At 37.6% G+C, this 26723-nt stretch overlaps 1 protein-coding gene across 3 annotated transcripts in view; it reads right to left on the bottom strand.

Annotated features, from left to right (window-relative positions):
• Window positions 1–26723, bottom strand: part of Fry (FRY microtubule binding protein) — a 406369-nt gene that overhangs the window by 8110 nt on the left and 371536 nt on the right. For 2 of the 3 annotated variants that reach the window (XM_077795147.1, XM_026414538.2), the window contains 9 exons: window positions 21074–21274; window positions 20373–20534; window positions 17783–17949; window positions 16395–16584; window positions 15660–15809; window positions 14685–14783; window positions 14313–14396; window positions 8502–8519; window positions 6641–6751 (listed from right to left, as the gene is read on the bottom strand). In XM_077795147.1, the coding sequence (XP_077651273.1) occupies window positions 6641–6751; window positions 8502–8519; window positions 14313–14396; window positions 14685–14783; window positions 15660–15809; window positions 16395–16584; window positions 17783–17949; window positions 20373–20534; window positions 21074–21274 (1182 nt within the window). The remainder of the gene's footprint in view (window positions 1–6640; window positions 6752–8501; window positions 8520–14312; window positions 14397–14684; window positions 14784–15659; window positions 15810–16394; window positions 16585–17782; window positions 17950–20372; window positions 20535–21073; window positions 21275–26723) is intronic. The other variant, XM_026414540.2, reaches the window with a different exon arrangement.

Below are 26723 nucleotides of genomic sequence, written 5' to 3'. Positions count from 1 at the left end.
TCACTTAGCATAATATCCTCCACATTCAACTATGCATAGGCAGGATCTTATTTTTAAGGCTAAATAATATGTTATTGTATGTTTATCGAATTTTCTTTATCCATTCATCCATCAGTGCACATTTAGGTTGTTTCATTATTTTGGCTATGGGGAATAGTGCTTTAGTGAACCTTGGAGGGCTGATATCTTCATGAGGTGGTGATTTCATCTTCTTGAGGTATATACTTAGAATAGTGATTGTTGAAGTCATGTGGTAGTTCTATTTTTTAATTTCTTTAGGGACTTCTGTGCTGTTTTCTATAATGGCTGTACAATCAACATACCAACCATTAATGTACAAGGATTCCCTTTTCTCCACACCCTTGTCAATTTTTTTTTTTTTAAAATTTGGGTAATGAGGTAACATCTCAGTGTTCTCCTCTACCCCAGGTTACCGGGGGTTTAACCCAGGGGTGCTCTACCTGGGTTAAATTCCCCCATCCCCAGACCTTTTTATTTTTAGATTATTGCCAAATTGTCTAGGGTGACCTCAAATTTGCAATCCTCCTGCCTCAGCCTTCTGAGTTGCTAGGATTACAGGAATGTACCACTGTATTTGGCCTTCATAGTGGTTTTAATTTGCATTTCCCTGATTAGTGAAGTTCAGCATTTCTTCACATACCTGTTGTTTGTTTTTATGTGGTCTTTGGAGAAATGTCTTTTCAGGACCTTTACCCAGTTTTCAATTGAGTTATTTATTTTTAGGCTACTGAGTTGTAACAATTCTTTTCATCTTTCATAACTAACTCCTTATCAAATATAAGGAGTTATATTTTTCCAAGTCCATAGGTGGTCTGCAAATTTTTTTCCAAGTCCATAGGTTGCCATTTCATTTTGTTGTTTCTCTTGCTGTGTAAAAGCTTTTATTGTTGTTGTTGTTAGTTTGCTTGTTTGATTCAGTCCCATTATTTATTTTTGCTTTTGGTGTGATATTTAAAAATCATTGTCAAGACATTTTCTTTCTCCTTTATATATATGCTATAAGTTTTTGCTTTCTGATAACCATACTGCTTGAATATTTTATGATAGGCTCCTTCAAGCTGGTAATGGTCTACATACTAATGTTCTAAGGGTTGGGGATGTAGGTCAGTGAGAGACCACTTGACTAGCATGTGTAAAGTCCTGGGTTCAATCCCCAGCACCATAACTCCCCTGATTCCCAATACCCCAGATGCTCTAGATTTTTATCCTTTACTATATATATATATATAATTTTAAAACTTTTTTTTTGTAGTTGTAGATGGACTGCATGACTTTTATTTATTTTTATGTGGTGCTGAGGATTGAACCCAGTGCCTCACACGTGCTATGTAAGCACTCTGCCACTGAGCTCCAGCTCCAGCCCTACCTTATATTTTTTATTGTCACAATTTACATCTTTTTAGACTATATAGTCCTTCATAATTTATTATAGCTATTTTTGGCCATTTTGACTTTTATTGTTCAAGCTAGGGTTTTGAAAGATTTACACACTAACATTAGTATAATGGAATATTATGAATTTATTTCTAATAGTTTTTTATTGGTTGCTCAAAACATTACAATGATCTTGACATATCATATTTCATACATTTGATTCAAGTGGGGTATGAATTCTTATTTTTACCACGTGTACAGATTGCAGGATCACATTGGTTATACATCCACATTTATATATACTGCCATACTAGTGTCTGTTGTATTCTGCTGCCTTTCCTATCCCCTTCCTATCCCCCCTCCCCTCCCTTCCCCTCCCATCATCTCTCTGTACCCCATCTACTGTAATTCATTTCTCTTTTTTCCCCCTTTCCACTCACATCCTCTTATATGTAATTGTGTATAACAATGAGGGTCTCCTTCCATCTTCCATGTAATTCCCCTTCTCTCTCCCATTCCCTTCCACCTCTCATCCTTGCTTAATGGTAGTCTTCTTCTCATGCTCTTCCTCCCTGTTCTGTTTTTGTTTTTATGATAACAATTATCATTCTTTTACTTCTGGTTGAAGCATTCCTTTAAGTATTTCTTCTAAGGCTGATCTAGTAGTGATAAGTTTCTTCAGTTTTTGATCGTTTGGAAAAGATTTTATTTCTCCTTATTTCTGAAGTACTGTTTTACTGGAGTTTTTTTTTTTTAATTTCAACACTTGGAATATATAATCATATTTTCTCCTAGTCTGTAAGGTAAGGTTTCTACTGAGAAACACGCTGATGATCTAATGGAGACTCCCTTATAGGTCATGTCAACTTTTTTTATCCCCACCCCACTGCCTCTAACTTTTGATATTTTGATTATCATGTGGCTTGGTATACCTTTCTACATGTAGGACCTTTCTACATTGAATCTATTGGGAACTTTTCAGGTTCATGGATCTGGATGTCCATATCTTTCCCAAGACTTGGGAAACTTTCCAAAATTATTTTATTAAATGAGCATTCTGTGCCTTTCTCCATTTCTTCTGCCTCTGGAACTCATGTGATGCAACTATTTGTTTGCCTCATGGTATCCTACAAGTCCTGTAGGCTTTCTTTACTTTTTTTTCATACCCCCTTTTGGCTGGGTTATTTCAAAAGATTTGTATTCAAGGCAGACATTCTTCTGCAGTTCTAGTCTGATTTGAAGGTTTCAATTATATGTTTTATTTCATTCATTGAGTTATTCAGCTTCAATATTTTTGATTTTTTAAAAAATGTTATCTCTCTTTGAATATCTCACTCAGGTCGTGAATTATTTTCTTGATTTCAGTGAATTATGTCTATATTTCCTTGTAGCTCACAGAGTTTACTTTTAAGATCATTATTTTGAATACCTGAAAAGGAATTTAGAAGTTTTGATTTCTTGGTGGTCAGTTACTAGAGAATTATTTTGTTCTTTGGTGAAGTTGTGTTTCCTTGCTTTTTGAGGTTTCCTATGTCTCTGTCGATACTTCTGCATGTGGAACAGTCATCTCTTCCAATTTTATAGAATGACTTTCATAGGGAAAGATGGTCATCTGCAAATGGGTCCTAGTTATTGGTTGGGTAGTATGTGTGGCTCTGGTTCTGGGTAGGCACAGTAGTTTAGTTTCCCTGTAGTTTTCTTCAGCTGTAATCAACGTCAGTGATGACTGTGGGAATCTCAGTGGCCTAGGCTACAGAAGTTTTTGGCAATGGTGGTGGCAAGTACATTGTTAGAGTTCTTGGTAACAAGGGCTTTTGGGATCTTCTTGTTCTGATTTTCTACATAGTGGAGTATTTCACTGAAGAGATCCCTCTTGGTATTGGGTCCAACACAGGCCATGACAGCCACATTGGTGCTTTTCTTCCAGAGTACAAGTGCTTGGAGTGGCTATAGAGCTGGGGTCTTAGGCTCAGTGTCTTGAATTTCAGTGGTACCCATGGCATAGGTACAAGTTTACTTTCTTAAGTATGGGTGAATGCAACTCCTACAAAGCCATGGTCTATAACTCTGAGGTACTGCCCAGTGGTTCAGATCTCAGGGGCAGGGATATAACTGTGTCTCTGATCCTAGGAGATGGGGCATAGTACTGCCATGGCTTTAGGGAAGATGAGTATCCCAGAGTCTCAGGACCTTGGAAATAGGACACACCTATAACTCAGGTTCTAGAGCTAATAGGGCACAGAGGCAATTCGGGCACTAGGAGAGGGATGCCAAAGGTTGGTGATTCTGGACCTTGGAGTGCTAGGATATAGCAGTGGCCCAGGCCCTCTCACGCTGGGTGCAGTGGCAACAAAGACCCTAGAATGGTGGGGCATAGCTGTGATTTGGGTTCCACCAGGCAGAGAACAGTACAATTCATTTCTCAGAGAGGTAGGGTGCCTCAGCTCAGGCTCTGAAGGGATGGTTCAGACTCAAGGAGGTGGATGCTGTGCCTGTTCAGTGTGGAGGGTGGTATGGCATAGCTCAGGTGAGGCTATGTTTCTTGGGTAGCTGGGTATCACATGGGCTGGAGCACCAGGCATGCAACTGTTCCCTTAGATTAAATTCCAATTCTCTGGGGTCAAGGCTTAGCTTGGGCTCAGGGGCTGAGTTGCAGCTACTTGCCTGACCAAGGGTCCAATTCCCTGGGGCTGAGGCGCAAGATTGGTATAGGTGCTAAGGGGACATGGCTGACTTACAGGCTGGGGCACAACTTCTCCACTGGGCTGAAATGCGGGTTCTTGGAGGGGCAGGGCATTGTGTGGGCTTGGGTCCTAGGGTATGGCTGCTTTCAAAACTCTTAATTCCCTAGAGCCAAGGCACCAGGCTGGTTCAGGTGCTAAGGGGTCACAGCTATTCTGGAAGCTCTGGCATGAGTTCTCTAGTGGCTTGGAGTGCCTGGTCCCTGAAGGTAAAGTTGTTATGGGCTTGTGTACGGGGGTCATGACTGATCCATTGGGCCTGGGCTCTAGGTAACTCAGGCAGAGTACAGTAACAATTAGGGTGGGAGAGATGGAATGCCTCCTAGGCAGCTTGTTTCCAGGTGGTAGGGAGCTGCAGCAGCTTGAATGGGGAACAGTGCACCTCCATAATTGAGCCTGGTGTTGTGATGACAGAGCCTCAGCAATGGAGAAATGCAGTGACAACTAACCTGAAGAGCAGAACACACTCTAGCAATGGCTCAGACTTCAAGATGGTGCAGTGTAGCATGAACCAGGTTCATGGGTAGAGTGCTTGTATGCATTCACGGGCACCTTCTCTGGAGCACTTCAGCTGTGTAAACTCTGGGCAGTTCCCTAAACTGGGCTCAGAGCCTGCGAGGGTAGCAGGACTCTCCAGTAGCAAAGTAATGAGACTGCTAGGAGCTTCCTGCTTAACTTCTCTTTCTGGTTCTGAGCTGATCCCAGGATCAGCTGATATCCCAATTCTGGGAGAATGGGAGGCAGGGAACCCATCCTGAGTTTCTCCACAGAGTTGAGTCACTGATTAAAATGTAGTTGTTCATTATTTTGGTCATTCTTGGGGTGAGGGATGGAGAAAAAGCCTTAGGTACCTCTAGTTGGCCATCTTACTCCAAGTGCTTTATTAATATAAAAAATGGTATATTTGCATGTGTTCTATTCCTTGAGCAAAGATGGACTCCTGTTAGTACTTGCTTAGAAGGAGTATGAAGAGTAAACTTTATCTTGACCACATGCAAATAATAGGTAACCGAGTGTTTTCTCTTTTATGTGAGGACTTAGCGTAGAGGAATGTAGGTTCTGACTGATGCCTCCTTGAAGTTGGCATTTGAAAGTATACTTAAATTATAGGGTTTTTTTTCCCTTTTTCCAAACTGAGTAATAAGCATAGAAAAATGATTGTCATCTTCTGCCTCTTTTGTGGTTCTTCCTCATTTTTGTAAAAATTGGGCTTTCCCAGGCTCTGTCTTCATCCTATGTTCTCATTGCGATGGTTTTATGATGATGAACTTCAGTTTAGCTCTTTCATATCTAACCATTGTAAGATGTTGGTCATGGTGAAGAAGACAGAAAGAAGGTTTGACTGCCTGGATGTACAATGGCTTCAGTCCTCTTTATATCTCTGTCTCAGCCGTGGCACCATTGGTCACTGGCTCAGCTGAGGTAGAACTTGAGTATTGTCCTCAATTCTGTCCTCTCCTTCATCACCCACATCAGTTTCATTGACTCTTTTTTTTTTTCCCCTGCCCTCCATATCTAGCACTTTTGTCCTAGTTCAAACTCTCTTCTGCAGTCTATTCTATTTAAGCAGACTGCAACTGGTCTCCATGACTTCAGTCTACTTGTCATCAAATCCATTCTCCACATTATAAAGACCACACTAAATACTTCCAGGTGTGGCATCTTCCACAATCTCACCCTTACCTCTCTCTCCTCCTTTACTTCATAGCTTATTTTTGCTTGTATTTTATATCCTAGTAATACTAAACTGCTTGTAGTTCCTTTCTCTCTTCTGCTACCATATTTATGCCTGTGCTTTTGTTCTTACTGGATTTCAACTCTATAACTCTACCTCATCTTTTAAGATTCCACTCAAATGTGATTTCTTCCAGAAAGCTTCCAATTTCCATCTTTGTTGCATCTAGACAAATTAGGCGTTCATCATGTGTTTCCATGACACTGGGTGCATACCACCACTACTTCACTTTCACTTTCAGGATTACTTTGATTCACATGTAAGTAGAACATTTAAGTTATTTTGCTTTTTACATTTAAAAACATGAAAACATCCTGATGCTAAGCAGGACAGGGAAATTGAAGAAAACCAATCATATCTTATAGATATTTCCTTATTGCCTTAGGTCAGGGCAAGTAATGAAAGGCTAAATGTGAATAATAAAAACCACAAGAGGAGAAATCTTTTCAGAGGATGCCCAGACCCAGGGCCAGGATCAGAGGCATTCAAATGAGGCATTTGGGGTTTAACAGGTAGGAAGACACCTGCCCCTAAATTTGGGGCTGTCTTCCTTTTTCTCATCTTAGTCCTGGTCTGGCTTTGGAAACCCATTTAAAAATAAGAACTGAAACAAACCCAGGGCATTTATTTCTAACTTGTGCTTGTGCAAAAATAACTCTGGAAATAAAATCACTTGGACAGGTGTAAACAGGGTAGGAGGGACAGAGAGCAAACCACGAAGTGATGATTTTCATGGTGGGATGAAGGGCTGGGAAGCATGAGGACTCACCTCTGGCATGGAGCTCACTTCATGCACCTGGCCGATGAGTTTACAGTAGGATTGAAAAAGCAACAGCAGCTGGAAGTGTAGCTTATATAATCTCTGACATAGTTCCAGTTGCTAAAGAGAGAATGTGCATGGGAAGAAATAGTTATTAAGGATCATTATTGTATTAACCAGTGAAATCTCAGTGGAGATGAACACATTTTTAAAATTTACAAAACATAACTAGCTGTTTTACCAAACAGCAGAAAACAGAATCCAGTTCACAAACATCAATGAGAAATTCACAGTATAATATTGAATATTACATTCTATACAATGGAAGACTACTAACTAGAGAGTTGTAGTAGCTATAAAAGGACTGAGTGAATCACGACATTTCCCTTGCCACTTAAATACCTACAAATTATAGCTGAGTGGTTGTGTTAATTATTATAAGGTATAAATAGCTTTTAAAGTTTTTTTATCAAAAGTATAGTTGAAAAGCAAACATTAAGTAGTTATAGGTGTTAAATCTATAAATTGAATCCCTTCTTGGGAAATTGCTCTGTGTAATAGTTCTAGCTGTCATCTAGAGTATAGACTCATCCTAACATCTGTAAAGATAAGCTACACAAGTCTTCTCAAGTACTGTACTGTATGAGACTTCTACTCATAGCTCAATAAATGTTTGCTTAATTAAAGAGGTATAAAAGGGACCAGAAGGCTTAAGAAATAAATTATAAAAATACCTTAAAACTTTCTGTGCAGAGAACATTTAAAAGCAGTCATATAAAATGGCCCTTGAGCCCCATGGAAACCTCTAATGTTTCGATATGTATACTAGATACAAAAAATCACAAGTAATCCCAACACCAATGTTCATAATATTCTTTGAGCTGTATCATCTACACTTTGCCTGTTTTATTTCAAGAATAGGTTAGTTCCTAGACTGAATGGGATTCTGCAAAAGGAAAAGAACAGCCTTCTTAAACAGGATTTTGTGGTTTAGCATTCATCAGGGAAAGTGGGTTAAAATATGTGGTTTAAACTAAATGGTTCACTGCTCGATTTTCAAATGGGGCTAAGGAAGGACAAATAGAGCCTTTCTTTTACTAATAGATTGTAAACCACTCAGCTCAGAATTGAGAGCTTTGAGGTGACTTAAAATTTTTCCTCCAAACCAGTTTAAGGAGAGAAATTATAAGAATTTAGGTTTTAGGAAGAATATTCTACTTCTATTATGAAAAGACTTTTGATCCTGATTTATAAGTTACTGAAATTCATGCTAAGACTGCTGAATTAAGTTTCCTTTCTCCTTCTATCCCTTTCCTGCTTCTATTGGAAAACCAATTTTGCTTAGATTTATTTGATCTCTCAGTATTAGTAACCCTCCTAAATTTAAAGAAGTAGCTACACACACTAATTAACCTACACCGGGCCTTTGTTTCAGTAAAACATTTTATTTTATGGTCATTTAAACTTCTTTTTACGGAAATCTTTTAAAATCTAGAATGAAAGATAACTGCCAGGAACTCGCAAATAAATAAAATAGTATTGTTTAAAAACAATGTTCCCATCACAATTTTGGGTGAAACCTAGCTATGAAAACTCTTGACTTTCATCAGTACCAAATAAGGTAGTTATTATTGAAAATATACTACCGACAGTATGAGAATTCATAGCAATGTAGGTTTCTACTTTGGGGCAAGAGCAGCCCAAAATGCTACTGATAAAAACTGCCATATTTCAATTTATCAAATAAAATAAAATAAAATAAAATGAAAAAGGGTAACATGCTAAGAGATTATAATAGTAACTGTAAAAATAAGGCTTGTTATGGGTCCATGCCTAAATGGACATAGAGTATGAAAGAAAGTTAACTTACTGCAAGAGATTCCATTTGCTACACAGCAAGCATGGCACAGGAAACAAAGGAAAGGAAAGAAAGTACAGGGTCAGTGTATGCATGCAACAGAAAGCACGGCCCTCGTCTAAGAGCAGAACTGTCAGCAGTATTAGCATTGCTGGTCAAACTTGATAAATGGATGCCAATGTTGTACCCGTTCAACATGCACAGCACTCCCGTTAAAAACAAGCTTTAATGGGAAACAGGACATTTAATCTTTTAGATTCTCTGATTAGTTGGTTTAGATTTTGTCAAGTCAGTCTTGGAGACCAGAAGTAAAATGTTTACTGCTTGCACATTTTAGTGTATAAATGTAAATATGTGAACATAGTAAAACTGTGGAGAGAGCTGAGTAATTTTGAAGAACTATAGTCCCAAATTATAGTACTGTTTTATATTAATTAAGGTAGAGTCTTTAGAAGGTCTAGTTTCATATCTACTAAATTATGACCATAAAATTAACATAGTATAATTAACAATTCAAGTCGCATTTTCTTTAGTCAGATTGCCTTCCACATTAAGAGTATTTTATAGGATTGCTAAGTACTGTTATTTCAAAGGAATAGACACTGTATATTATCAAACAAGTTTGAGAGATGACAAGTAATTTTCCTACAATTTATTTTTTGTAATGTTTTTTCTCTAGTAGACAATTTCTAAAAATGATTGTTAGTTAAAAATAATACAAATTTGTCACTGAGTCATCTTCAAATATGGCTACCAAATTTTGATTTTACCTTATCATAACCATACAATTGATTTAGTGAAAATTTGGTATTTAGGCAGAGATAATCATAACTTGACAAAATATTTTTTAAAAAGTCAATTTGACTATTCCTAGTTGCGGGACAATATATCTGATTCTGAATTTTCAAATACTTAAGGACCTACTCAATTCATTTTCCAATCCTTGACAACAAAAACCTCTTATTTTAAGGTTCTTTCAAAAAATCTCTGAACTATCACTTTAATATATTAACATAAGGCACAGTACATAGAAGTAAAATTATCAAATTATTATTTATTAGTATTCACCAATGTAACTGAAGGAACACTACTGATAACCTCTACCCCATCATCTGAGTTCTCTTTTTCCTTCACCTATTGCTAATATCACACGGAGTTGGCACATTTATGGCTGTTAGGTTTACTGAGCAGTTTTTTGGACACTGGATGTGGATCTCTCTCAAAGCTTTGAAAGGTAAACACCTTTGAAGCTTGTGATAAGGATTCTGTGGCTTGAAGCATTACCTACCATTTTCACAAAAACTTTGCCTAGAGGTTTCTGTAACCACACCTTATGTATTAAAGCACAGTGCCCTATCAGGCATACAGGGCCAGTCTTATACCTATATATACACATAATTTCCACTGTGAAGACTTTTTGGAACACATCAAATATGACTGAAATGTTTGGTATGCATGTTAAAAAGCAAGTGTTTCTACCCTGGAATCTACTTTTTAGCAGTGTGGAATGCAGTATTGCTGAGTAAATGACATGGTCTTGAGGAAAGCTGCCACCTTTTTCAAAACAGGGTCGTAATCCGAGGAGGTCAGCAAATGGGTTTAAATCAAATCCTCTCTGTTCAATAAAGGCAAAGGAACTTTCGGAACTCTAGCTAGGTGCCGAGGAGTGTCTTTTGGCTCTCAGGGCACAAAATAGTCTATTTCTTGGGAGATGGCCAACTCTGACGAACACATTTTCAGTATCCTTCCTAACCTTTCCTTTTTAGGTAGGCTAGTTCAAGCTTCCTTGATACTTATGGTCTTAGAATCCTTTCCAGGGCCACAGCCTGGGACTTCATTTGAATTTACGTCCCCAAAACATAGTGAAAATGACATTGTGAAGGGGCTTTTTCATGGAAAATGTTGACATGTTTTTAACTCTCTATGTTACTGCTTTCCTGTATGTGGGTTTTAAGAATAATCCCTGTAGAAGTCTTCATAAACTTCATCTGTTCCAGTGACCTAATGTTCTCTTGAGCATATTGTGGGTATGTCATTGTTTTATGTGGTCACAGGAATCCTCTTCAAGTTCTGTTCCTGGTTTCCTGATAAGACTTGATATATAAAATCAGATTTGGAGGTATTGCTTCTTAAAATGAGAACAAAACAAAAACCCCAAGAAGGAGACCCTCATCGTTATATAAAATACATGTATGAAGATGTGAATTTGGTGTCAACATACTGTATATACAATCAGAGATATGATAAATTGTGGTATAAAGGTGTATTAAGAATTGTAATGCAAAAAAAAAAAAAAGATGGAAGGAACAGATCACAAACAACTGAAAGGGCAACTTCAAAAGCCCATCATAATCTAATTCTTGTTGACTACCAAGTAGTAGAACCACATCTGTTTCTGTCCCCAGATGGGTTCTATGCTTACAACTAGTGAGTAAAAATCTAGGAGATTTTTTGACAGTGTACTATATTGGCTATTATTTTCATCATATTTAATTTCTGAAAATTATGAGTTTATACTAAATGGAATAAAATTTAGATTCCAGATAGGAGGTAACCTTGCCTAATGCTGCAGCTTTGCTAGTCAGGGAACACAGGGGCATCTGATCTCCTAAACAGGTAGGAAAAATATACACTCACTTGTTAATAACACTCAGGTTTGGCACATCGACAACTATCGTGTTTGTGGAGTCGTTTTTTTTTTTTTTTTTTTACTTTAGTCATGAGTATATTTCAAAGCTTAGAAAGACACATTTAGGTATTTACTGTTTTCAAGAAAACTGTAAACTAACTTCAGCCATTACAGGAAAGAGTATTGCTTATAGGAGGAGGAGTGATTGACAATATCTGAAGGGTGAAGTTTAATGGATTACAACTGACCTTGAGAAAAATCTTGTTTGACATTTAACTTGTATAAGAACACAGGATGCATTCATGAGTTATGAAGAGATAGAGTCTTTCTGGACACCAACTTCAATTCTGTTTGCTTCCTAATAGTTGGAATGATGATTTGAATATGGTAAGATGAAATGTAGTAGGGTCAAATGTAAATTATCAAATGTTCAAGTAGTGTTCAGAAATATCTTTTGCATTATGAATGTGTCAACTAAAAATCCCTTTAATAAGTGAAGTAGAAACATCTCCAGCTTTCCTGGGGCTGCTTTTGCAAAGCTGAGGACATGAGCTGTGTTAATTAGTTACAGGGCCAAGACTAAAGCCACTGCCTGGGGAAGCCAGAGCTGTCAAGAGACTTTGTTCCCTGACTTACATTTATATTAACTCAAACAACCTAGTAGTAGCTACTCCAGAAAAATTCTACAAGCGGTCCATGAAAATCAAAGTTATTAATTAATTAAAAGTGCTGGTTTTAAGTTGTGAAAAGACTTTTTTTCTCCTCTTGCTATGAACAGACTGAGAAAATACGAGTAAGGCAGTGTCCACAAGTGAGTGAAATTTATCTTGTGAGACACATGCACATCACACTCCCTGTTTTATGTCCTCTCTAGTGGAAACTGTGCTTTATCCTAGGAGAGTTGGTATCATAATCCCAAAGAAGCTGAAGTCATTACCAATCATGTTTGCCTAAAAAAAAAAAAAAAAAAAAAAAAAAGGCCATATGCTGCATAGGTGAGTGAAAGACCACATAAATGTTGGTGGTTCCATAATATTATATCAATGAGGGTGGTTTATCCTCCTTTTTGTGTAAATAAACTGTGATATTGCCATGATGATATCACCTAACGATGCATTTCTCAGAACATTGCTCATTGTTAAATGATATATGACTGTAGAAGTAAATAAAGAGGTAGATGATGAGGAATTAAATAGGAAGAATAATTGAAAACAAAAGAAATCTTTGATCAAGAAAGGCAAAGAACTAAGTAGGGAAATGAGAAGCTTCTAAAAATAAAATAGCTTAACAGAAATAAATTAAGCACAGTAGGAATACATTTTTTTTTTAAAAAAAGAGAATATTTTAGAAGTAGGATAGTTTAACTAGAATTTCTGGTTATCCACAGGGCTAACCAGAAAGCTGTACACACTTGTATTAAGTATATCACAATATACTTTGCTATTTTTTTGTAACAGTGAATATAATAGGATTTAATGATTGATGATAAATGTTTAGATAGCTTATTTTTACATATAACTTTACAAATCATACTATAAACTATACTAGGTTTGTGCTAATTGCAAATCTAACCAGGTAACTAGTCTCTGGACTGAATTTGTCTCTGAACACCTGAGTGGGGAAGCAATTATAGAATCAGAAGGAATGGGTGCTACTGAAACAGAGGTATTATTTTATTTTTATAGTACTTCTGGGATATCCAGTGAAAACTGGTCTCAAATTATCTGAGGCCAAGGACTGATGGAAACACTAGTCTTCATTGTGATTTTGAACTGTACATTTGACTACACACCCTTTATGAGAAACTTTCAAGCTTTAGATTTTCCACATACAAAACTGGCATTCGATTCCCATCCAAAGAGGATCAAATTTTAAAAAGCCCACAAAAAATAAAATCTATATTTATATATCTCTACACATACATACATGTTTTCAAGGAGGCAGAAATGATACTTCAGTATCATATCTAGATATTTCTTAGCCTTGTAGTTTGCTTGTTCAATCCCTAGTCTCTTCACGAAATGTACTGAGGGACTCACCAAGTGACCCAGTGCTGGCAAAGAGAGTTACTCTCAGGACCATAAACTTGTTCAGTAAAAGTTATCAAATTGGAATTGAGTCTTTGGTATCTGAAAAATTTTATCCCAAGGTTTATCTGTTTCTTTTTACATTAGTAAAGTATTAGTTCTACCCAGGAAGATATTTTTGGATCCTTTGAGACTAGGCAGCAGGAGGATTGACCTGACCACTTCAGTCTGTTTCCACAGTAAATAGAGCAGGATAGCCACGGTTGTATTATCCCCTGCTATTAAAACTTTCCGATTGCTTACCACTGCTGTGCAACACCCAAGCCCTGCATGATCTGGCTTTTCCAGACTCTTCTCAAGCTCTGCTCCAGGTCGCTTTCTGCATTTGTTCTTAGCGAGGCCATGTTCACTCATGCCTCAGGCCACTCGGCTAACTCTTGCTCTTGTTTTAGATCTCTACCTAGATAATACACCAGGGAGAATCCTCCTTGAACTTTTCTCTCATTTGATCAGGCTGCCTCATGGTGTGCTCTCAGAATTTACTATTCTTTCCTGTACTTATTGGCCTTATCACATTTATACCTCTGATTTTTTTTTTATTAATGCTGAAGATCTCTGATGACAAAGGTCTTATGTATTGCTATTTAGCCACCATGAGGACAAAATAGGAGGCACTTAATAACTGCAGGATGGGTGATTTTAATCCATTCATACTCTTCTGTCCATTGCCTTTACGATACATTTCCAGCCAGTTGATTTGAGGTATGTACTTAAAGGTATTCTAAACTGGAAACTCTGTTTTGGAGTGATTGGTGAAAGGGCAATAGAAATTTTTCTCACTGAAGAAACTAAGTGGTTTTCTATTCTGAATTAAGAACAGATTTATTAGGAAATGATTAGTATGGTTACACAGTGTTCAGCAAAAAAGGTTATTTTTATACCTCTATTTTTCCCAAACAAGAGGAAAAAAACCCCCCAAACCCCAAATCCCATCAACACACAATCATGCATGACTTGAATGTCATTCTGTTGTAATCTATGGGTTTCGTGGGAATATATGAGAATTCATTATGCCTCTTTTCTCAAGTTCCATGCTTCTTAGATAAATCAAAACCAATGCACAATGTCAGACCACCGAGGAGATACATTCTAATAGGCTCTTATTACCTTTTCTTCTGAGTCCCCTGGTTGACAGGTAATCACTCCATCTCTTGATCCGCCTGCAAATGTTGCCTTACAATTTGCAAGCCACTGTCATTAGAAAAAGACAGACATAAGTGAATTTCTTGGGAAATAAAGGGGGGGGGTTAAAAGTGAAAGCTCAACATTTTCTGTCCTATGGGTTCCATTTATATAATTAATGTTATTGGCAGTTCTATAACCATTACATTAGGATTGTAATCTCAAAGAGAGGAAAAGATTAAATTTGTCTCCTCCCTCTGGATTCTATCTTGGATTATTCACACCTCCCAAGAACTCGGAGGTTGGGTTCATTCGGTTTTACCTGAAAGCATATGCACAAAAAACACAAAAACTTACTGAGAGAGTGGCCTCTTTTCTGTTGTTATAGGTGTCCAAATATTCTTGCAGTTCTAAAACACTGAACTTGAGCTTGTCTAGAAGTCCACAAGAAAGGAGCTAAAGGCAGGGAAATAATTTGTATTAAAACATCTAGGGAGATGAGCTACCAACACAAAGTCATGGCTATACAGAGAAGACATATTTAGAAGTAATATAAAGAGGGAGAACAGTACCATCCATTTTAATAAAGTGTGAAATTTATAATTTTGCTCTGTTATCATCCCAATAATACATCACATGGTTTAAAGACTTTCACATTCATTTTGTATTTAAAATAATAGTGATTTATCATATTATATTCCTTGCTAGGAGGCAGCCAACCATCAGTGAGGTTCTTAGACTGACTCTGCACAGACTTTAAAAAAAAAATCAAGGAACATTTTAATTGATTTCAAACCTCAGAAGTCATTCACCTTATGTGATGGTTCTGTGATATGATGGGAGATGTGAACTTGTTAGTCTTATGTTAGTTATATTCAGAAAGTCATTATTCAGCAGGCAGCTGAATCTCTGGCTAGAGATTGTCTTAATCCTTCTTTAAACTTGTCATTTGTGGTTTGGGCTGTGTGGATCCAGAGGGTGATGTGTGTGAGGCTTGGGGATGGGGAAAGTGATGATGGTTTATCTCTAAAGACCATCTGATTGGTCAACCTGGTCAGGTCAGCTCTGGAGGTTATCCAGCCATATGCACAGTTGGCAGAGTCAACAGGGAGAGGTGTCAAGGTTATGGAAGGAGCACAGTTGTATGTTTTCTCCTGATTCTCTGAAATGATTTTGTCTCAGCCTGGGCTACCCCACAGATCCAAAGCCCTTTGGAAGTCACATCACAGTACTGCTCACAACACTGAAGGTCTTTAAAACAAACCACTACACAAACATGCTTCCCCGAGCCAAGCAGGCCTTTCACTACCAGAGCAGGGCTGGGATACTCACGGTCTCAGCATCCACGAAAAGCGTGGGGCACTCAGAGCAGGAGGTGAGCATCTGGGAAGAGCTGACAAATTTGGATCCAATTCCCCGGAGGTTGTCTCCAAGGTAGCTGGCTGCATCACAGGTTAGGAAGCAGAATCGTTTCTGAATATTCTGCAAGGGAGGATAGCGATCATTTGCAAAGGCCATTTTGACTTAGCTACTAGAAAAAAAAATTATTTGCATGGGACATGTATATAAGATGTTTTGAAATATATATTGTATAGTGGCTAAATCTTGTGTAATTAACATGTATTACCTCACTTTTTTTTTTTTTTTTGCTGAGAACACTTAAAATCCACTGTCTTAGCAATAGAAAAAAATTTTAAAATCTTGAGATTGTTGTAAAAAGAGCATATGTCCTCAGGGAAGGGAGTAGAGTAAGTAGGATGGGGTTGGCAGAAGGTCCCCTTAATGGTTCTGATGTCATGTTTGCCTAAGATTGAGGATGTCAATAAGTCAGAGTGGCAGAAGTGAAAGGTACTTATGGCAACTGAAATCATCTGAGGTCACTGTCTTCATAATACCACTCTAGGGTTGAGCAGGTTGAGGCTGCACAGGAGAGCTGTTAACTAGAAGTTAAGTGTATCTAGAGGAAAAATAGGACAATCCTAGAACAAAACAACCCTTTTTAAAATCAGAAGTTATCTGGCTCCCTGGAGGACCTTGGTTCTCGGAAGGTTGAGGGAGCACCCCTACCTTAAACAGAGAGGAGAACACGTGAAATGTATACACTGCACAGGAGCCATCCGAGTCACACATAAGCTGGTTGATGTGGCTGCGCCAGGCCTCCTCAGCATCATCACAGGCCGTGGGCTGAAAGGCAGCAAGGATGGCCGAGAAGAAAGGCGAGGGAGGGGGAGAAACTCCCCTGTCACCTTCTCCAAAGCTGGAAAACGTGAAAACATCCATGTCAAGAAGTGTTGTCCTTCTGCTTCTCCTCTACCTGACTGTTCCAACTCTAATCCAAGTGTTGCGATGTGGAGGAGCCTTTTGGCCCACTCTTCCCTTTGAGGGTACTCTGGGACATCCTGGCTGCCATGAGAGATCTCCAAGATCCTTTTCTGATTCTAGGATATAGAATTTTCACCTCTATAATTTCTAGGATTCCCCTATTTCTGATTTCTGTTTACAGATTGGGTACCTCTTTTAGCTCTCAGCAAGTGTCTCACTTTCCAGGTGCTGTGCCTCTGACAAAATATGCATTCAGGCTTATGCTTTGGTGCTTTCATTCTTCATGTTTTGATTATGAAAAATTATAATATAAATTTTGATGCTTTTAGTTTTCCTTTATGGAAATAGAGTATTAATGAATACATAAAGCTGAGAATAAAAGGATTGGGGAAGAGAGGAAATGTAGAGAAATGCAGAGTAAGAACCAGGAAGGAAGAGAGATAGGGAAAAAAAGTGAAAAGTAAATTCTCTAGATATGACCTCAACCTTTTCCTTTGATGGTCAAATATTGCTTACCATGACAGAAGGCCCTACTTAGTTCTCACTTTCAACTCTTGAGTAATTTTAGGGTCTTGATTTTCTTATCCTGAAGCAAATCTATACCATTATTATCCATGATTCCCCCAAATGCTGATTTTATCTAAACTATTGTGTTTTATTAATTCCTCTTCATTTTTTTCCTATTCATATATCTCATTAGCTTCAGAGATATCAGCCACTAGGCTGAAAGACACCGTCTTGAAAAAGCGTTGCTATTTAGCATATAAAGATCGCCCTGTTCTTGTCATTTAACTCAGAATGGAAAGAACTCATTCCGAAGCCTTGCCAAATTTTGCTTATCTTCAAAGCTTATAAGGCTTGGACCATGTCTCAGGCCTCTCTTCATCTTTCCATGTTGCTTTCTAGCTTTATAAGTTCTTATGCAGGTGTCCTTTCTTTGTTCTGCATAAGTCCTTGCACTGGGGTTAGATGATTCTACCTTGGTAAGAGCTCACTAAGTTCTGTGTCACTGTGGACTCCTTCATTAGGAGGCCCCAGCAGTGTGAGCGTAGCACTGAACTCAAGTTACTGTGAGCGTAATACACTGTGCTGTATATACTTGTACCACTCATTTCCACCAAGCGCTTCCTTACCTTGCAAGAGTAAACTGATCCAGACCTCGGTTGCCTTTTTCCTCTCCCTCAGTCATATCCAGACTGAAGCTGTCACTGCATTCGAAAGCCGCGGGCAGCTCATTAATGGAACTTGAAAGATCATCCTCATGCACAGTGGTGTCTTCCTCCTCCTGCACAGCATCAGCCTGTGGGATTATAGAGTCAATTGATAGAAGTGGATTCAGAAATTCTCTGAAGTACTCTTTGTTCACTCTCTTTTCAGTCCCTTCCACAATAGCCCCCAGAGGGCTTTCAGTAGATTCTCATACTTGGTCCATGCTTACAAAGTATAAATGCTGAATTTGGAAAAGACTATAGAGATCCCTGGTCCAACCTCCACATTTTACAGATGAGGAAATGATGTTCCATATGGGCTTGTCTAATGTCAGGTCAATAGAGTTAGAGCTGGGAATAGAAACGTCGCTTTGGATTCAGGACTTCTCCTATTGTGCCATCCCAGCCTTTTGAAGTAGGTTCATCTAGACTTAATTCTCCAATATGGAATCCCTTTGTCTGTGGACACTAGAATTAAGAATCATTGGTTCCTGGGACAGTAGATGCTCAAGAAACATCTGCAGTATGCATGAGTGATGCAAAGTCCTTCACCAAGCCTGCTTGGTTGATAGGCTTTTCCACATTGAAAATTCTCTAAAATCCATTTGCATATATGCTTTACTCTTGAGTACCCTTGTAAACAGCAGATCGGGTTGTCTGCTCTCACCTTACTACAACATGTGAAATGAGCAGTTAACTGTAAGGGCTCTAGGGTGGGTGGCAGTGAGAGGCAGGAAAGAGACACAACAAGGAAATGGAAAAATAGCTGGGCTTGAACTTGGGCCAGGGGACAATCAGCTGGAGAACTGATTGTTTCTTGACAGGAAGGAAGGCAGCTGGATCACACATCAGAACAGAAGAAGAAAATTCTTGTACATGTTTCACTGAGTCATTTTAAAGGTGAAATAGAAACGTATATGAATCAGAGCTTTATTGCAGGATAACACCTGGCTGCCCATTTAGTATATAGTATGAAGAATTAATAGGGAAATTAACAACAATGTAAAGCTATATTAGAGAAACAAGAGTTTCAGAGGTTTATCTGTACCTGCTTCTTTTTGCTTTTGAAAACTATGGTGATCCAAAGAAGTTGGCCTCTGGGGTTATTACTACACATAAATTTCATCTATTGGAGAAACTGAGTTCTTATAAAATGTATTTATTTACTCTTTCTAACATGACAGGTATATCAAACACCACAGGAACTCAGCTCATGAGAAAATAAGGATAGCTCTTTACAAATGAGACTTATCTTTCCTTGATAGAAAATACTTCCTAAACAGTAGAAATCATCTATGAGAAGCCTGTGTAGCCTTCAAAATAGAAAAACAGAAAATGAGAATACCAATATGGACAAATATCACATGCTCTTAACTTTATATATATTTTGTAGTTTTTATCCCAATGAAATTGAATTTCTTGATTTGAGGATTCTGGCATTTTAGCCTAGAACAAAATTTTCTTTCAGGGCCTTTTTGGACAAAACAAAAAAAGGGACCCTTAACTCCAAGAATCCTGACCACAGTCCCTCTGCAGTGTGGCAGTCTTAGAAATAATTATTAGTTAAGCTTCAGCATTTTTAAGTAATTGCACTTTGGTGGTGGTTCTTAAAGCATACTTCCCCCCTGCCTTGGCCTCAGCTCTGTTTTTAGTAATTATGAAACAATATATAGAATAGCCAATACTGTATTTTTCCATTAGAGGTATCAGAAGGAATATACTTTTACAGTTTTTTCTGTTTTCTTTTTCAAATTTACATTATCAGAACCAAACTCTAGATAAAAGAAAGCTTTATTTTATCCTCACAGCAATAGATTATTTTGCTATTTCTAATATAAGGAAATAAGATTCCATACTGATGGACATAAATGTGGGTACAGCATGCAAGTGGATAGTTTTATGGAAATTTTGATAAACCTTAATAGAACTACACACAAATATATATTTTTAAAACCCCAAATAAGGAAATCACACCCATTAGTTAACATTTCTATTTAGAGTCTGACTAGGAGAGTTTTGTGCAAATCTGGCAAATAATAGTGTGATTGATGTTAAAAATTCCAACAGGATGCCAAAAGGGGAGCATTGAATCAATGTACAAATTGTATAATTGGTTCCTACATAAGAAAAAATTTCCTCAAATACACCCACACATCTCTTAGCATATTGCTGTATAAAAGCCATGACAAAGATTAGCAGTTTCCCAGTCACAGCCATCTGAGATGGACAGTACTGTTTTGCCCTCAAACAACAGTGTTCACTCAATGTTCCATTTTACAAAGACTTAAGAACCACTTTCTTTCAATCAGAAGATGGCTGCTCAAGTTTTTCAGCATAAAACAACTTCAAAATAAAGGCTCAGGTGTATAAGCTTCAATTATTTCACTAAAATCAGATGGAAAGAGTGCTTCCACTTTCAACCCCGCCCCCCACAGGAATTCTCCGAACTTTGGGAAGTCATTATTTTCTTTTTCCCTAAGGAAAATTACAATCATAACTGCCAAAATCTCTTCACCTTTGAACCCTCAGAAATCTGCAGGTTATTCACATCAGGCAAGGAAGCATCAAAACTGGCCATTCTGGTGATAAAAGAATGAGAGTCAGCAGGAGTTGAGTCACAGGCTGTGGTGAGCAATTCCATGGGGTTGGCCTCTTCAGAGGGGGAGAGGGTCATGATCTGTTTAAAAACAAGAGGAAAGAAAATATAAAGTTTCCATTCTTTAAAAGCTCTAATTATTCCTAAGAGCATAAACCATTGCTCTCTAGTTGTTTGGTATTGATTTTCTAATTTCCTTATGTCACCATGGCCTAACTAGCAATCTAGTGTTAATCTGCATCCTGGGGTGTCCCACTAAAACACCAATTCCTGTATTGTTAGATAACTTCATTGAAAAGCCTGTCCTATTTCCTCAAACTTTATATATTTGAGGATTAAAAAAAAAAGATTACCATCATCAAAATTATTTAGGAAACATCTAGGCCTTCAGATTGGATGGCTTTCTGGGTACATAACACACCCCAGCAGTTGCTTCCTTCTGCCTACTACAGAGAAGAGGCCACTTAGAATCAGATACCTCCTTGAGAGTTCAGAATTTAGTTTGGCAGCTTTGGAAAGTTTCTTTAGCTGAAACTGGGCCAGGGGCAGGGGGAAATAACCCTCTTGAATTACAAAAAGTAAGTCTCCCCAGTTGCCACAGAGGGAGAGTTGCTACTCACTAGATCGGAGTGCTCCAGGATCTGGCTGGCTGTGAGGTCCTCCTCCTCAGATGATTCATCGGAATCCTCATGGTTCATTTTATTTAGACTGGGAGGGCTTCCTGAGAGTTGGCGTTCTTCCAGGGTCTGCATGTCACACTTGTCCAGACTGTCCAGAGAACGCCTGCGCACTCCCCAGTTGAAATTGTCCATACTCTCACCCTGAAATCACACCACCAGCCAGGTTTTTATGCAAAAATTCTTCTTCACTCACACCTTCACACATCCAATTAGTCACATTACCTCTCATGCCCTCATCTGCTTTGGTACTGAAACTTTAACCTGACATGAAAAGTAACAAAAGCAGACTGTTTTCATATAAATGTATATTAAATCATGGGTAGAGGTGATCACACCCTTTTCTTTAGCAGGTTATGTAGTGTGTGTGTGTGCTTAAGTCGATTTCAATAAACACTAGAATTGATTTGTGTTTTCAAAAATCTGTAAGAAAGAGACTATTAAAAAAAACTTCAAAAGAGGTGTGTGCTCTCTACTCCCACCAGCCCCTGTTTAGTACTCTTTTTGGAAGGAGAAATAAGTAGGAGCTATGCTTGCAGCACATTCCAGGAATCCTTCAGTTATTTAGTAGAAGAGCATTAGGTAAACATTCCAGCCTGTTCTGCCACAGCGGTTCTCACAGATAAAATGCAGAGTTAAGGACTTTCAGAGCTGGACAAAGTTTGATGGATCATGCACTATGCAAAGGCTAGAGCAGCAGTGGTTTATCTTTTACTTTAAGGCTCATCTCTGAATAATTGTCCCAACCTGGAAAATAGTTAATTTTGTACATCAATACCAAAGATTATGGCTGACTTTTATATTCTGATTTACTAAGAACTGGCTTAGTTGGCCACATAACTGTTTTAAAGAGAAATATTTTCCAGCCTGCAAACTAGAAAAGTTTTACCTAAGCAAAAAGGTAATTTAAAATAAAATCTGGCACCAAATCCTTTCATTTCTTGGTAATTTGAAACAGTGCCCAATAGTCCACAGAAATAAGGTAACTTCTCTGATGGGAGCTCAGTGGACAACTTACTAATCTGAGAGATGCCAATTACTATTAAACCATAGGAAAATGAATAAATGCAACACTAAGTTTAAGAGTCTTGTTTCTGGCTTCTACAGTTTGCCATTCTCAAGACCTCTCAGGAGATAGATGCTTAGCTTTTCCAAAGTCTGTTTTGGCTATTCTTGGTAGAAGGCAAGAATCCTAAGCACATTATTCTGGATAGGATATGGAAATTATTATCATTATTCACCCCTGTTTATGTTTATGATTGTTGTTAGTACTGTTTTGATTATAAAGAGAAAGCCAACTTTTTTCATGTTCTGTATCTCCTGTTTTGTCTGTACAGATGTACAGATAAGAGATGTACAGATCAGGCATCTCTAATTTGAAATCTGAAATGCTTCAAAATCAAAGCCTTTTTGAGTATTGTCAAGACACCCCAAGTAGAATTTTCGATACCTCATGTAAAGTATAATGGTCAAGACACAAAACCACTAAAAACAGTGTATACAATTACTTTTAGACTATGTGTATAAGGCATGTTTGAAACACAAATGAATTTCACATTTAGGCTTGGGTTCTATCCCCAAGATCCCTTATTATATATGTACAAATATTTCCAAATCTCAAAAAATCTGAAATTGGAAACACTTCTTGCTCCCAAGCATTTCTGGTAAGGGTACTCAACCTGTATCTGTTCACCACCAGATAATTTTTTTTCCTAGTGGAAAAGACTAACCGCTTTGTTGGGATTTTAAAATAACCGCTACAGTGAAAAAAATATGTAAAAGAATTTGGAAGATAATGCAAATGAAGTGTGTGAAGAAAGGAAAAAAGAAAAACAGACTATTCAAGAAGAATGTGAAAATTATTGGGAGAAATATAGAAACAAATTCACAAAACTGATTTTGTTATACCAAATGAATGATGGTTTGAATGAGATATCTTAAGCAACAATTTTGAATGATTCCCACACTTATCCTGAGACAGTCATGAGCCTGCAGAGCAATATAGATACCCTAGGCATAGATGGCTGCTACTGCTTGGTGGCAGCTCTGGGAAGACCTGAATCCATCTGGCATGAGAAGGGGGGGGGAGGGAAAACTTTTCTTGCAGGAATAAGATCTATTGTTAGAGGATGTGACAGTTCCATTAGAGGCAAAGGTACTGAATTTATTTCCCTGGAGGGGGTGGAGGAATTGAGATGGAGCAGGGTGATAGTCTAATCCCAGTTGAAGTCCATGGTGATAGGGATAGGGTGTAGCTTAGAGGTAGACATGTGCTTAGAAGGTACAAAGCCCTGAGTTCAATCCTCAACATGTGCAAAAAGTCCGTGGTGATTAAAAGTCAACCAGGTTTGCTCAGTATGGCACAGAGATATCCCTAATGGGGAAGCCATGCTCAATTCTTTCTCTCCCCTGAAGGTCAGATTTGCATTTTATGTTACAAACTTAGAAGTCAAAACAGTTTTATTGATAATGCCAGATTATTTTATATGTGAAAAAATGTAGAGGACAGCTAATTATTCTAAAGGACAACTCACATATAGTTATCAAACATATTCCATTTAGTATTTATACTGGGATAGTAAAGTATTATCATGTACATATTCTAGAAATGTTAGAAATAATATTCTTTGAAATAACTTTTTCATATTGGAAACCTGTCAAATGTTTTTTTCTTTTTTGAATGCTGGAGATTAAAACCAAGGTAGAAGCTACACTCAGAGTTAAAAAAGAATTATTGTTGCAGGAAGCTCTGCAACAATCTGATGTGACATAAACATAATGATCATAAGTCAATATGCCCAACATGATCCAGGTTTATGCCACATAATTGTTGTCTGGACATAATTATTACTGGCACCCTTTTTTATTTGGAAGAGCCCTGGTTTAGATGAAAATTTATCTAGTTACTATACAGAGATAGCTTCTAATTCTTGGAAAACAAAAACATTTCATTAGAATTATATATGGTATATTGTTGGCAGCAGATTGTTGATTTTACTTTATAGTTTTCTGGGCTGCAGATAAATCCAGGGCCTTGTGCATACGAAGTACATTTTTCACCACTTGAGCTGTTACACCCAACCCCACTTCACTTTTGTGTGTGTGTGTGTGTGTGTGTGGTGCTGAGGATTGAACCCAGGGCCTTGTGCATGTGAGCACTGTACTAATTAAGCTATATCCCCAGCCACCACTTCACTTTTAATAGAATAATTTTACAACAAAATCCATCCAGTTATATAAATGCCTAATCAGAAATTATAGGATTTCTACAATCATATTTGAAGATTCACTTTCTCTCAAAATACAATCATGCAATATCTAGTACTAGGCATATAAAGGTTTCTTAAAAAAAATCTTATATTTACGTTTTTGAAAATAACTTTATAATAGAGCAGCCAAGAAAAATACCTCTTACATCACACACATTGAAGTAGAAATAAACAAGCAAATAAGCATACATTTGCTGAAAGGGAGGAAAAAAAAAAGCAATTATGTTGTTATAAGACTGCAATGATGCAAAACATCTACTACTAGCATATCTAATTAAAAATAGCATCATCTTACCTGAAGTTCCTGGGTAGCAGATTGAATGGACAGAAAAACAAATAAAAGGTCTATTTAAAATGATCATTAAGGATACTCAAGATACTTGTCTAAGTTTTAACACAACAGCAATAATAATACTAGCAATATACATTTCAGTAGTCACAGCTTAAAAAAAGATAAATATATGCTACCCTCAAAGAGAAAAATCAGTATTAAACATCAGAAGTTCCACATCTCCTAGTAAGTGGTGGATTATGCAGCTGGGTAACAAATCATAAGTACCACTTCTGAAATAGCTTTCCACTTCAGTGACAACACTTTTTTTTTTTTTTTTGAATGCCTAAGTAATTATTTGTGAGAAAATGTTGAATTTCATGAGAAAATGAATGAGGGTCATCAACTGGGGAAAAAAGGTGGCTTCACCTGATCCTGCTCACAAAGCTAAAAGTGTTTGTGATCATGATCTGTCTGGTGTGGGTGTGTAACTAATAGCCAAGACATAGTAACTAAAGCGTTCAGAAAATTCAAGGGCAAAACCCCTTTATACAGATATTATTCAACAAATTCCTGAGACCTTTTTAAAAAATTATATTTAGTTGTAGAGGGACACAATACAATTTTGTTTATTTAGTTTTGTATGTGGTGTTTGGAATCGAACCCAGGGCCTCACCTATGCTAGGCAAGTGCTCTATCTCTGAGCTACAACCCCAGCAAATTCTTGAGACCATTTAATGAAAAGGAATAGACATGACAAAAACAATCTGTCTTTGTTTTGACAACTGTTTGGCTAGAGAAGCCAAATATGTTTAACTTTCCCCAGTCAGGTTATTCTAAAATTATTCACCAATGATGGGACAAGGGACTGACCCTAAGAATACCACTATGTACCTGGCACTGTCCTAGAGGCTCTACATAGGTTATCTTATTAAGCCTTACATCAATTCTGCAGGCAGGATTATTAGACCCATTGGACAGATGAGCAGGTAGAAACCAGGAAGAACTATACCTATGTTTACGGTCACATGGCTAGGTCACTAGCAGAGATGAAATCCTAACTTGGAGCTGGGACTTTGAAGTCCAAGCACATTCACTCTACAGTTCTGTAAGCATGTTAAAACTCTTTATTATAGCAAACATTCTCAGTGTTTTCTTTTTGAGACATGGTCTATGTTGACTAAATTGGCCTTGAACTTTTGGGCTCAAGCAATCTTCCTGTCTCAGCCTCCCAAGTAGCTGAGACTACAGATACCCACCACAGTGTCTGGCTTTCAAATGGCTTATTTTATTTGGATAAAATGCACTCTTAGTCCCTTGAGTTTCTTATGAAATCTTAATCATAAAAGATGAAATGATCTTTGTAATTGTTTTTTGTTGCCTAGGACAATAGAGATAATAGAGAACAAAAGGGAGGTACATGTAGTATTATTTATTGTCCCTGGAAAACATTAATGTAACATTTGTTTTGAAGAGATGGGCATCTCTGATTTTTCCCTATCTTATTTATTTTTTATTTTTGTGATGCTGAGCCTCCATACCTGCTAAGGACACACTCTACCACTGAGCCACATCCCCAGTCCCCTCCTTTGACAGAAATTAGATTCGTTAGTTGTTCTAAAATTGTGTCTGATCTCTCCACTTTACACCATTACTGCTAGGTCACTCAGCATAACATTTTTCTCTGGATGGGACAGGAAAATGATGTTTCTCTTGCTTTGTCAGGTTTTTCCCTCCCTAGTTTAACTTCCAGAATGAATCAGGTGCCTGAACTTAAATTTTAGCTTAAACGCAAACATTAGGTCAGTTGCCAGACCAGGGAGCTAATCTTTTGACCTTAGTTGAACACTCAGCTCTGGCTCAGAAACATTGAGAAGGTATTCAAAACAGTTGTGTTTTGCTTTAGACTTTAAAAATAATCCTTACTGCATTTAATAACCATAATTGATGATAGAGAAAACATTTAACAGAAATCTCTACAGTACTTTTCTTGGATCTAGACAATTCAAGGTGAAAATGAAGCTGAGACTTGACGCATACACTGCAGTCAGGG

This window comes from Urocitellus parryii, chromosome 2, assembly GCF_045843805.1.
Source record: "Urocitellus parryii isolate mUroPar1 chromosome 2, mUroPar1.hap1, whole genome shotgun sequence".
NCBI lineage: Eukaryota > Metazoa > Chordata > Mammalia > Rodentia > Sciuridae > Urocitellus > Urocitellus parryii.
This window is presented reverse-complemented; position numbering and strand designations above follow the sequence as displayed.